The sequence below is a fragment of the Mauremys reevesii genome, linkage group 4 (genome assembly GCF_016161935.1).
Source record: "Mauremys reevesii isolate NIE-2019 linkage group 4, ASM1616193v1, whole genome shotgun sequence".
Classification (NCBI taxonomy): Eukaryota; Metazoa; Chordata; order Testudines; family Geoemydidae; genus Mauremys; species Mauremys reevesii.
In genome coordinates, this window is record NC_052626.1 from 103,126,568 (window position 1) to 103,139,797 (window position 13,230).

Consider the following 13,230-nt stretch of genomic DNA (forward strand, 5'->3'; position numbering starts at 1 on the left):
TCACCTCATATAAGTACTGTAGTGCAATCTCTTTATCATGAAAGTGCCACTTACAAATGTAGAAAAATTTGTTACATAACTGCACTCAAAAACAAAACAATGTAAAACTTTAGAGCCTACAAGTCCACTCAGTCCTACTTCTTGTGCAGCCTATTGTTGACAAACAAGTTTACATTTATGGGAGATAATGCTGCCTGCTTCTTATTTACGTGACGTGAAAATGAGAAGAGACTTTCGCCTGGCACTTTTGTAACGAGCATTGCAAGGTATTTACGTGACATATGCAAAACATTCGCATGCCCCTTCGGCCACCATTCCAGAGGATATGCTTCCATGCTGATGATGCTCATTAAATACTGCATTAATTAAATTTGTGACTGAACTCCTTGGGGGAGAATTGTATTTCTCCATATATATCATGTTATATCAGTCTCAGATAATTGACCCAGCATGTTTTTCATTTTAAGAACACTTTCACTGCAGATTTGACGAAACACAAAAGGTACCAATGTGAGATTTCTAAAAATAGCTACAGCACTTGACCCAAGGTTTAAGAATCTGAAGTGCCTTCCAAAACCTGAGAGGGACAGGGTGTACAGCATGCTTTCAGAAGTCTTAAGAGCAACATGCTGATGCAAAAACTACAGAATATGAACCACCAAAAAAAGAAAAAAAGTCAACCTCCTGCTGGTGATATCTAACTCAGATGATGAAAATGAACATGCATTTGTCTGCACTGCTTTGGATGGTTATCGAGCAGAACCCACCATCAGCATAGACCCATGTCCCCTGGAATGGTGGTTCAAGCATGAAGGGACATATGCATCTTTAGCACATCTGGCACATAAATATCTTGCAACACCAGCTACAACAGTGCCATGCGAACCCCTGTTCTCACTTTCAGGTCACATTGTAAATAAGAAGCAGGCAGCATTATTTCCTGCAAATGTAAAAAAACCCTAGTTTCTCAACAATTGGCTGCACAAGAAGTAGGACTGAGTGGACTCGTAGGCTCTAAAGTTTTACATTGGATTCAAAAACAAAACAGTTATTTTTTGTACATATTTCGACATTTGTAAGTTCAACTTTTTTGATGAAGAGACTGCACTAAAGTACTTGTATTAAATGAACTGAAAAATAATTTTACAGTGTAAATATTAATAAAAATAAGCATAAAGTGAGCACTGTACATTTTGTATTGTGTTGTAATTGAAAATATATTGGAAAACGTAGAAAACATCCCAAAATATTTATAGAAATGGTATTCTATTATTAACATCATATGATTAATCTTTTCAATTGCATGATTAATTCCGTTACTTGCTTGACAGCCCTAGTGGTAATTGATTTAAGCTATCCACTAAATCCTCCAACCAAAAGAAAAAAAAAAAGAAGGAGGGGAAGACTACTAGACTTGACACACTGAGATATATCAAAGTAAAGGAACCTTCTGGGGGAAAAAAAATTGTGCCTACTTTATACATCATAAAAACACCCAATATTTTCTCTTGGCAGGCAGATCAACTTTAAGAGTAATGTTAAAGTTATTTGTTTTTAATCATTGACTTGATTGTGCGATATGGATTGCAGCCCTGATTTTGAAAGTATGGAATGTAAATTTTCACTGACATAACTGCTCAGGCAGGCAGCCTATTGCCTGCTTATGATATTGTCAGAAGTTTTGACCACCTGTAGCTCTAATTTCAAAGGGAGTTGTGCATGCTCAGCAACTCTGAAAGTCAGGCCAATGGCATACATTAGCAGTTAAGTTGCTCTGAATCATTTCAATCTTCAACATGTTTAGAAGAGAGCAAAGGATGGAATCCCTGCTCTCCTCTGCACTCTACTCCACGGGTTCATTGCACTATGACCCCTTCTGACAACAAAAATTACATGACCTCCAAATTGGTCCATAATGATCAGAGGTTCTAATTCAGCTGCTTCTGAGGGTAGGTCCACATAATCGCTTAAGTTAAACTTATGTTGCTCAGGGGTGTGAGCGTAGAGCATCAGCATAGATAGTCTTCATCAGATGCGCTACAGCAGTGAAACTGCGCTGATGTAGCGCTTTTAGTGTAGACATGCCCTCAGGAGTGATTTAGAAGAGATTAGAATCCACTGGTGACACGCATGCTCAAAGCTGAACTTGTTAAATAGACTTTAAAAACAAGACAACAAAACTGCAGCTACTCATTACAGCTATTGGATATTTTCATTCTGAACATAAATGTGGGGGAACTTTATATGCTTATCTGCCTATAATTTTCGCTGAGTGTCTGAGTTCCAAAAGCAGGGGCAACAGTTTGAGTATGCTTATTGCTTATAGAGTTAAAAGTTGAAATTTATGTACTAGGTGACCCTCATGTTAAATCAATCTTCATAAAATTTATGTAACATAAAAAAATCCAATCACTACAGCAGGAGTTACCATACAGAGAAACTGTTTCTTTAAACACCCAGAATCACACTCTTCCTTTCACTGAAGGGGTCACAGAATAGCAAATGCATTTCACAACTTCTTCAGTTAACCACAAACACTTCTTAGGAGGCAACTACTTAAAATGGATTAGATTGAGTTAGGATCACTCTAAAAGAGCAGTATTGACTATTCCAAAATTCATCAAAATTACACACAACAGTCCAATGAGTGCTGGCTTATTTGAAGATTTACCCCAGCCAATAGTTTTTTTTAAAAAAAACTCCATTTATGGTTTATATTAAGGACAACAGATTAAAATTTGCACCTAAATATCTTGCGAGATATCGAACCAGTATTAGAAAGTTTAACAATGCAATTTGAAATAATGAAGATTTATTATACCTGTGGCGTTTGGCCCTGTAACTTTGCAAGCTGAGTTGTTCGAATGTTTAAAGACTGGCTTCTTGTAACTGTTGCCCCAGCAGTGGATTTCCCATTTACTTTTCTTTCAAGATGACACGTTACTAGCAATTTTTCTTCTAGTAGCACAGCATCCCATGGATCTTCTGCAAATGTACTCGAAGTCACCTTTGCATCATCCTCTGCATTACACAAAATCTCCACATTATCCACTTTTGGTTTACTTAGAGGATCCAAGTCCAGCCAATCAAATTTACTAATATCACTGGAGTTTTCAGAGGTTGGTAGTTTAGGTACTATAGACTTAAAATCAGTCATTTCTAAGTCAGTGCTGGATTTCCCATTTTTCAAGAATTCGGAGGTGCTGGCTATTTTGTCAAATACTTTTGCCATTTCTGGCGTGAGTGTTGGAGGATACATGGGCAGGCTTCCTCGTGGATGGAAAGGTGTAGTAGTTGTCAATGGGTATGAAATGTATTGAGACCGCCCGGGAAGACTAAGATAAACAGGTTCTGTAGATTGATAGGGGTGGAAGCCATTCTGAAATACACCAGCTTGTTTACTGTAAGAAGCTGATGGGTAAATAGGAGGTAAAGTGCAAGTCACAGGCCCAGGTAGCCGAGGTGTCCACTGTCCTCTTTGACCAGTAGGCCCAATATAAAATGGTGAAGAAAAAGATGGGCTCAGAACAGGAGTTGCTGGTAATGCAGGTACTTTACTAGATTCAAAACTTTCATCTAGCAGCAGTTTCTCTAATTCAGCATGGGTCATTTTATCTATATCAACAGTGCTTAATTTATCTTCCACCCTCTTTTTGGCAACAGCCTCTGGAAACACCATGAGATCATGGTCCTGTTTATAATGAGTTTGTGCTTTTTGTCTGGTGCTGCTTAAAGACTCAGAAGTTTGCTTACTGCCAGTTACCACTCTTTCCTTTTGCATCTTAGCTAGTGCCTCAGCTTCCATCTGCAATGCCTCTTCTTTGTCCACATCTTTTGTCCTTGCAGTTCCCAATGAAGGAGATGAACGCTGTCCATTGCTACTGGATATCTGAGCCATAACGTGAAAGCAGATGTCCATTTAAGAGATCAATCCCTTGTTCCTAACAATCTTTGGCCCTTGACTTTGAGAATAGATTCAGTAGACCTGAACAGAAAAAAAAAAGTTAGAAAAACATGCACAGGCATAATTTGTACACTAAGTACATAAACCTGTAAAAATATAAATTTAAAGCTTTACCTTTCAACCCATTTCAGAATATCATATTTTCTAGATTTCTAACCAGTTACAAACCTTTCCTACTATTCTGACTGGATTTATGTAGTTAAACTAGGTACAAATTTTATAAACACACAGTTCAGAGCTTAATTTTGTTTGACTCTTTGCAATAATTTATTATGTTATCAGCAATGTCATGCAAAGAGCAGCTATGTTTTGACTGGAGGTGAACGCTGGTCCAGTAGTTAGGGCTGTAGCCTAGAACTTAGGAGACCTGGTTTCAAGTCAGGAAATCTGAGAGACTTTGGACAAGTCACATACCCACTTTGTGCCGCAGTTTGCCACCTGTAATGCGGGGAAAGTTCCCTCCCTCACAAATGTATTGAGGGACCTTGAGTACCAAAGTCAGTTAGTGTTCCCAATGCACACTCCAGAAGGACCTCCTCCAGTTTACCACCAGTAAGTTTAACAAGGCAATAAGGACATATCAGACTGATGATTAGGGCCCTACCAAATTCACTGCCATGAAAAACACGTCACGGACTGTGAAGTCTGGTCTCCCTCCTCATGAAATCTGGTCTTTTGTGTGCTTTTATCCTATAGTACACAGATTTCACAGGAGAAGACCAGTGTTTCTCAAATTGAGGGTCCTGACCCAAAAGGGAGTTGTGGGTGGGAGAGGTGCGGGTGTGTCACAAGGTTATTGGGGGGGGGGGGGTGATGCAGTATTGACACCTTTACTTCTGCGCTGCCTTCAGAGCTGGGCTGCCGGAGAGTGGCAGCTGTTGGCTGGGCACCCAGCTCTGAAGGTGGTGTCCTGCCAGCAGCAGCGCAGAAGTAAGGGTGGCAATACCATACCACGGCATCTTTACTTCTGCGCTGCTGCTGGCGGTGACTCTGCCTTCAGAGCTGGGCTCCTGGTCAGCAGCTGCTGCTCTCCAGCCACCCAGCTCTGAAGGCAACACCACCAACAGCAGTGGCACAGAAATAAGTGTGGCAGTACTGCAACCCCCCCCCCCCCCAATAACCTTGTGACCCCCCCTAACTCCTTTTTGGGTCAGGACCCCTACAATTACAATATTGTGAGATTTCAGATTTAAATATCTGAAATCATGAAATTACAGTTTTTAAAATCCCATGACTGTGAAACTGATCAAATGGGACCATGAATTCGGTAGGGCCTTATTGATGATCACAATGTACCATACTGAAGATGCATCACTATTAGCAATGCTAAACTCACGATGAAGGATTTCACGGCCTTTGGAGGAGTTTCATCATGCTTAATTTAATTATGGTAAAGTATTTAGAAAACGCTCTCACATATACAAGCAACATATTTAGTTACGTTCATACTTAATTCCCATAAGAGCAATATAAAATAAATGGGTATTATTCCTCATTACACAAATGAAGGCAGAGAGGCTAAATGACTGCCCAAGGCCAGAGAGCAAATCAGTGGCATGGCTGGTGTTTGATTCGCAATCCCCTGGCCAAACTATTAGACAGTTCTTCCCAATACTAATCAATAAACTAGAACACATTTTAAAAAGCACCACTATTGTACAATAGACTGCCACAAGGACTCTGGTCTTGAGTCTGACTTTTCAGTGTTTACCATACTATACCTATTTCCACTTTCCCCTATAGCTGTTAAACATGGGCTACTAGCTGCTGAGCTAGAAAGCTTTCACCAACAGCAGCTGAGCTATTATGCATATTAAATGGCAAGATAAAAATCACGAATAATAAGTTTCTGCAAAGAGGTTATACAAACACCAGTGAAACTATGCTTGTTAAAGCATAGCATTACTGGACTGGATATGCCCTCTACATGGAGAGCATTAGGCACCTCAATAAACTGTACAATCATCTGCAAAGGGAAACAAAAATTGGACTTGGATGTGTTTTTGGTTCTTTGTACATTATAAAGTTTACATGAATTTTTCTTTTGCTCTTTTAAAAAATTCTGTTTTTAAAATTAGAAGTTGGTTTTCTACACAGGATGAATCCAGACAACTAGTGAAATAAAATCATAAGCCAGAAGAGTGAAACCAGAAGAGTGAAAGCTGAGCCTTCTTGAGGTAACTGTGGACAGGACAGGAAGAGATTTTTAATGCAGCTGTTTACAGCTCTGCTTTAGGCTTTTATTACATCTATTTATCCTCAATGACTAATATTCTGGAAAGAGGAAATCAAAGGTTTTACACCCTCATTGTTCAGTTAAGGGTTGAGAATACGCATCATCTCTGGCTCCCAAGCCAGCCCTCCAGCAAGACAAGAACTGACATTAAGGTAAAATAAGGCTTCTTGTTGAACTTTTCAGGCCTTCTTTATTATAAAGCAGTAAAAGATCAACTATTATAAATACCTTTGCAGGTCACCTCAAAAGGCACAGAGAGAAATCAACATGTCCTAAAAACACCTCTTGTGACAGAAGTTAACATATGGAAAGTTACAGCAGCAAACAAATTTGTTTTGGTGAAGTACATCCAGTGCCAAAAGCTTATTATAAATAATTGCTGTAGAGCCTGCAATTTATGGGGCACTGTACATACAAGGCAGTCACTGCCTTTAAGAATTTACAGTTGATTTAGTTGTGAATTGAGATTAACAATAAGAGTACCTCACAAGCAAGTATGGCAGACAGGGTGCAAACACTACGACACTTCCATTACTGATCTATGAAAAATCTGTAAATCAATAAACGGTTTCATAGATCTACAAATCAACAGCTCTTCATAAATGATTAATCTTCTTACATTCATAATTACTTCTGTGGAGGAAGAGAGAATGGTACAGAGCAGAAATCCATATGGAAAAAAGGAGAGTGGCTTTCCTGACCTCCAGCTAAGAATCCACGATTATGTTCTAGAAGGGGAAAAGTCCTTGAAACTAATTTTCATTCCCCATTCCCAAAACTGAAAAATTCTTAGATGAAGGATTCCCTCTTATGCCTATAACTAATAGTCTTAGTTTCAAGTCCCCGTTAAACTTATAAAAGCAAATTCATATCCTTTTATTTGAAAAACTAAGTCAAACTCACAACACATATGCAACCATATTTGAAAGATTAATCCAAGAAACAAGGCATCCCAAAGCACAATACATTGTGTCAAAGTCTATTTTAAGTAAATGTTTTATGTTTGTGCTGGGGCAAAGACTACCATATTTTCCGGCGTATAAGATGACTTTTTAAACTAAAAACCCCCCAAAAATCGGGGGTCGTCTTATACGCCGGGTATAAACAGGCTTCGGCTGAGCCAATCCTGGGAGGCGTCTCTCTGGTGTATGCCATTAATGCATACAAAGCCTGCTCAGATTGGCAAAGGTTGTAATAGCCTGCCTCTCTGACTCAGCCAATCCGACTAGGCTTAATAGAGGACACCGCTCCCCTGAACGCTCCGCCCTCCTTCTCCTCCCCTTCCCCGGCTTCCCACGAATCAAATGCTCGCGGGAAGCCTGAAAAAAGGAGTGGGCAGGTAAGCTGGGCCCCGGGGAGTCGGGCCCCGGGGCTGCGGCTCCGACCCTGGCCCCCGGCAGGGGTAAGAGGCCAGGGCCAGGGCTGGGACTGGGGAGGGGGAGGAGGGGTTGGATCGGGCAGAGGTTCTGGGGGGGCAAACAGGGGATGGGGAAGGGGGGGTTGGGTAGGTGCCGCGTGGGAGTGGGTGGTGGAAGGTTAACTGACTAAAGTGAGTTTTAAGAAGGAAAGAGGGGCTGGCTGGTGCACAGGGTCTGGGGTGATGTCTGAGGCATAAGGGGTGACATGAGAGATGGCATGGAGTCACTTGTAGAGAGGGAAAGCAGTGGAATCAGCAAGTCATGCTGAATGGGCTGAGTGAACGGGTGACTAGGAGCAATCCAAGAGGCACATGCAGAGTTGTGCAGGGCTAGATGAGGGTGAAGAGTCTGAATTGGATGCAGAAAGATCAGAAGTCAGTAGTCTCCTGGAAGGGCTTGTGGGTGTGACACTTTCAGGTGTGAGATATGTGTGGCTTCAGAGGAGACCATGACATGGTTAAAGGCTTTGGCAGAAGAAGAGAGTTTTTCTATTATAAAAGCTATACTAGAATTTCTGTATTTGATTGGACTTGGGGGGGGGAGGGGGACAAGAAGCAGGGCAGGGGGGTTATGGGTTGTGGTTTCTGAGGGGGGGCAGGACGTGGGTGGGGGGTGTTGCCTCGGAAGGGGGGGTAGTCTTATACGGCGAGTATAGGCCAAAACCTATGTTTTAGCTTGAAAATTAGGGGGTCGTCTTATACGCCAGAAAATACGGTACCCAAATTCTGCGGTTAGACTTCAAACTGCTAAGGGTAGGGGGAGGAAATAATAAAGCAGCATTGGGAAGCAAAGGCCTTTTTTTTTTTTTTCTTTCTAACAAACTTTATAATAAGCCCTTCACAATAAAACCTTTAGGAAGAAATTTGCACTAAATATTTGGATCAGCTGGTTTAGCAATCAACTCCACCAGCTTATGATACTCTATAAAGATGCACACTACCAAAAAAAAAAAAAAAGTGAATCAGTTCCCCCATTGCTTTGAACCTTACCTAGCTATGATTCTAGTGTAAAGAGTGTAAAATGGACACAAAATGCTTCCATTCAGAAAGTCATGTTTCACACTCACTGTGCACAGATATGCAAGGTGCAGGGCAATGGATAAATCAGGCTCAGCATGTTAAACCTGCAATAGAACTGAGAGCCCAGATTTAAAATTTGTATTTAGCTGCCTCCAAGCCTTATAGCTACAGATTAGTTTATGTTCTATTTCCTTCTTGATTTCAACCTAAATTCCTCACTGAACAGATTTGCCCTCAACACCCATCACCATACTAGTGCAGGAATATGGTTCCTATATGTTCCTTCCATTACATGCATACACAAAGAATATATTTAAGGCATAATTCAAGGGGCACAACATCTATATACACCTCTACCCCAATAAAACGTGGTGCTTGGGAGCCAAAAAATCTCACTGTTATAGGTGAGACCACGCTATATTAGGGTAGAGAGGAACCACTCCCCATCCCAGCTCACCTCCGCCTGACTCCCTGAGCACACCACTGCTGCTCTGCTTCTCCCCGCCTCCCTCCCTTCCAGGCTTGCCATGCCAATCAGCTGTTTGGCCTGGCAAAGGGGGGGGGGGAGGAGAAGGAGAGAAGAAGTGGTGCAGCAGCAGCACTCTCAGGGGAGGAGGCGGAGATGAGCTGGAGCGGTTCCACTGCACCCCTCCCCCTGTTACTTGCTGCGACCCTCCCCGGGGGGCCCAGCTCACCTCCACTCCGCCTCCTCCCATGAGCACACCACAGCTCTGCTTCTCCCCCCTCCCACCCACGCTTGCCATGCCAATCAGCTGTTTGGAACAGCAACTCTGGGAGGGAGGAGAAGTGGAGCTGAGCAGCGTGCTCATGGGTGGCGGCGGCAGCAGAGCAGAGGTGAGCTGGGGCGAGAAGCAGTTCCTCTGCAACCCCCCTTACTTGCTGTGCCCACCGCCAGCCACCTCTGCCTCCGCCTGCTCCTACAAGTGCGCCACAGCTTCGCTTCTCCTCCCTCCCATGCTTGCCACGCCAAACAGCTGATTGGGGGAGAAGTGGGGCTGCAGCACACTCGTGGGAGGAGGCGGAGTGGAGGTGAGCTGGGGGGGGGCAGGGATGGCCACAGCAAGTAACGTGTGTGCGCGCGCGCGCGCAAAGGAACCGCTTGCAGTAACACATTCGGATATAATGAGGTAAAGCAGCCCCATCCCCCGGTGCACTGCTTTACTGCATTATATCCGCATTATATCAGACCACATTATATCAGAGTAGAGGTGTACAAACTTTCTTGTAGGCTGTCTATCACAGTTAATGCCTGCAATTAACTGAAAACAAAATTAATGGGTTAATTTTTTTAAACCAGCATTAATCACATACCTCTGGGCAGGAATGGCATCATTGGCTGCACAGTGTCCTGTCAAGTGCAATAATCCAACCCACCTCCAGAGGGCGGGAAGAGAAGAGGAAATGAGAAGTGGCTCCCATCCCAGCTCCAATGGAGAGGTGGGGATCTTGACCCCACCATGCCCCCCGCTCCAGGGACCGACACCCTTCCCACACTGTCCCCCATTACCCCTGGCCAGCCCCCTCGCTCTGGGGACCGACACCCACTCCCGCACCATGCCTTACTGCTCACAGCCAGTCCCTCACTCTGGGGACTAACACCCACCTCCCTTGCCATGTGCCATTGCCCCTGGCTGGCTCCTCACTCCAGGGACTGACATCCCCGCACTGTGCTCCAGTGCCCCCCTAGCTGGGCCCTCATTCCAGGAGATACCCATAGAGAACAGGGGTCTGGCTCACAGGGGTTTCACTGCACCAGCCTCTCCTCCCCTGCTGCATGCGGAGTCCCTTAGGTAATAATCTACCCTCCCTTGCAAACTAGGGCTTGCTCAGCTGAAGGGAGCCCACCTGGCTCAGTAAAAGGAGGCAATCCTGATACCAGAAACCCCCCTTTCCATAAGCAGCAGCAAGACACCTCCTGGATCCTCCTCCTGCACGAGTCATTGCTTGCTTCCCTTCCACCCCACCCTCCTCAAGCACTGAATGCAGATTTCTAAGATGGAAACTCTCTGCAGACAGGAGGTGAACCCAGAAACTGGATCAGCATCAAGAATTCACCCTTTTCCTGCACAACTCTCACCCTCCCATCTCCAGAATATTGACTTGCTGAGATAAAAAAAGGCAAGATTCCTCTAAAGGAGGAACAAGAATTAGGACTGAGTGGAACTGTAGGCTCTAAAATTTTAGATGGTTCTATTTGAGTGCAATAATATAAAAAATTCTACATTTGTAAGTTCAACTTTCATGATAAAGAGATTACACTACAGTAATTGTATGAGGTGAACTGAAATACTATTTCTTTTGTTTATCTTTTTACAGTGCAAATATTTGTAATCAAAATTATAAACTGAGCATTGCACTTCGTATGGTCTTGTAATTGGAATCAATATATTTGAAAATGTAGAAAACATCTCAAAATATTTAAATAAATGGTATTCTATTATTTAACAGTGTCATTAATCACGATTAATCTTTTTCCATTGCTTGACAGCCCTACTTTCTTACTAATATTTTCTTTTAAATTTACTTTCCCCTTCATACTGTTTATTTTTACATTTTGCTCAGCTTGAACATACAGGTCAACTTGCCATCAGGTTCTGCTGTGGTGTTTGGGTTGACAACAGTTTATGGAAATGCTGAAAAATAGAACACTACACTGAAAATTTGAAAGAGTTCCCTATTTATATTAGGTTTTATAAAGCCTTTTTTCTCCTCCCCCAAAGTCTAGTCTTTGACTTAAAACTAGTTTATGCTAATGGATGTTTACAGGTTAATGGAATTCTCCAGTTGTGAAGACTAAAGAGGAGTGTTACACACACTTCTTTGTAAATTTATCCTATCACCAGTTTGCATAAACATGCCTATGTTTTTAAGTACCAGACAGACGTTTTGCATCTTTCCCAGCAAATTAAAAAAAAAAATATGGTCCCAAATGAGAGTTGTTATGGCTGTCTCACACAGCTTCTCAGAAGGTCACCAGTTTTCCTACTCCCTCAAGAACATTTCAGATAAGTCATAAAGGGCATAGCAACAATGTTAGAAAAATCATAGACTCTCATAGGAATTTGTGGTGAATTAAACTGGTTTTATTCTATTCTACACACCTCTGCAATCAAGGCATTTTCTATGAAAGCAAATAGAGTACTGTACTCCATTGATGCAAGGTAGCGGCATGCTTGTTGTGCCCACTGATTTGAAATGGTGCACACTTATTTATTCACAATTCTCTTGCAAGAACATTGCAATACAGTTTTCTGAAAAGGTTTCTCTCCAAATATCTACTGGTCACCTACTGAAGGACTGAACCTACTTGCCACAGACCACTAACCCTGTAGTTACTTCTCACACCAGTTGCTGAGGAGGCAGAGTGCAGTGCCTGGTTCCCTCAATCTTTTATACCAGCAGCTGGCTAGTTAAATAGATGTGCAGAGATGATGGATCTGAAGCTCTATCCCTCATTTCCTTTCCTCCCAACTACTAGAAGGGAGAAAGTTTGGTCTCTCCCTTCCTCAACACTAGAGATTCTTGGGTGTTATGAGAATGGATAAGTGTCCACTATTTTATCTTTCTCCAGCCTGCTATACTTTTTGATCCTCCTCTGAATAAACTCCAGGCACTGCTGCTAGACATAGCTCTGAGTATTGGTACTATTTGTAACAGTTTCACTGTTTCCCTGAGGCTCCTAAATAGCAGCAGGAAAACTGCTTTGAGTTAAAGTATTAGTCTGCTGTTGCTTGGGAAAGCTAACGAGATTCAACATACTCATTGGCACTATTCAGAACCCTTTGGTCAGCAGCAACTGCCAAGAATTACATGATTTTCACTTTGGTGCTGTTTGGAAAAATTAAGAGCAGCAGAAGCAATGCAATATCTTTCCGATTCATCAGAAAACTGCATCAGTTTACACAGGCTATTTTCAAACTTTAAAGGGATTTAAATAAGCAAAACTTAAGTTTTGAAGAAATTGAGGACTCAGGCACTCATTCTTTTCCTAGAAAAAGCTTCCCACTCTCCATGGGCAAGTGGATGTTTTTAGGCCATGGTCTGATATCAACACTTGGCTCTCAAGTACAGTGCAGTGCTACACATCTGTGGCAATACACCCATGATTAGCAACATATAAGAGCCCATCCTTAGAAAACTTTGTCTATTAATGACTTTACAAGTTCAGAAGATTTTCTATCATGAATCACTTTCATACAATGAAGTAGTCAACAGTTGCATACTTTAACTAACCCCCAATTACATCTAAGTATATTAATGGAAGTCAAAGTTCCTTTCTAGTTTTATTTTTGACAGGCAGACATTCGGTCATTGTGCACACACTTAGTTTGATCACAGCATTCAAGGCTTGTCTTTAGACAGGGTATTCAGAAAGCCAAACCAAATGTCTAAACCTGTTCTCCGATTCTGCATCATTGGTATAACTGGACTGCAGTTTTCTAGTAGTTGGGGGGGGGGGGGAGGGGAACCAAACACACTTGATGGGACTGCAATAGCTTTAACAGGACTTGATTTCATGCATGCCAACATTTTAATGTTGAATTCATATGATTAATATATCAGCTAATGCTC

The 13,230-nt window shown here is 42.3% G+C and overlaps 1 protein-coding gene across 2 annotated transcripts in view; it reads right to left on the reverse strand.

Annotated features, from left to right (window-relative positions):
- Window positions 1-13,230, reverse strand: part of PIK3C2A (phosphatidylinositol-4-phosphate 3-kinase catalytic subunit type 2 alpha) — a 91,719-nt gene that overhangs the window by 69,324 nt on the left and 9,165 nt on the right. The window contains exons 1-2 of one of the 2 annotated variants that reach the window (XM_039533642.1): window positions 8,608-8,741; window positions 2,822-3,985 (exon numbers count right to left, since the gene is read on the reverse strand). In XM_039533642.1, coding sequence (XP_039389576.1) covers window positions 2,822-3,919 — 1,098 coding nt within the window. In that variant the 5' untranslated portion in view covers window positions 3,920-3,985; window positions 8,608-8,741. Of the gene's footprint in view, window positions 1-2,821; window positions 3,986-8,607; window positions 8,742-13,230 lie in introns of those variants that run through there. The other variant, XM_039533640.1, reaches the window with a different exon arrangement.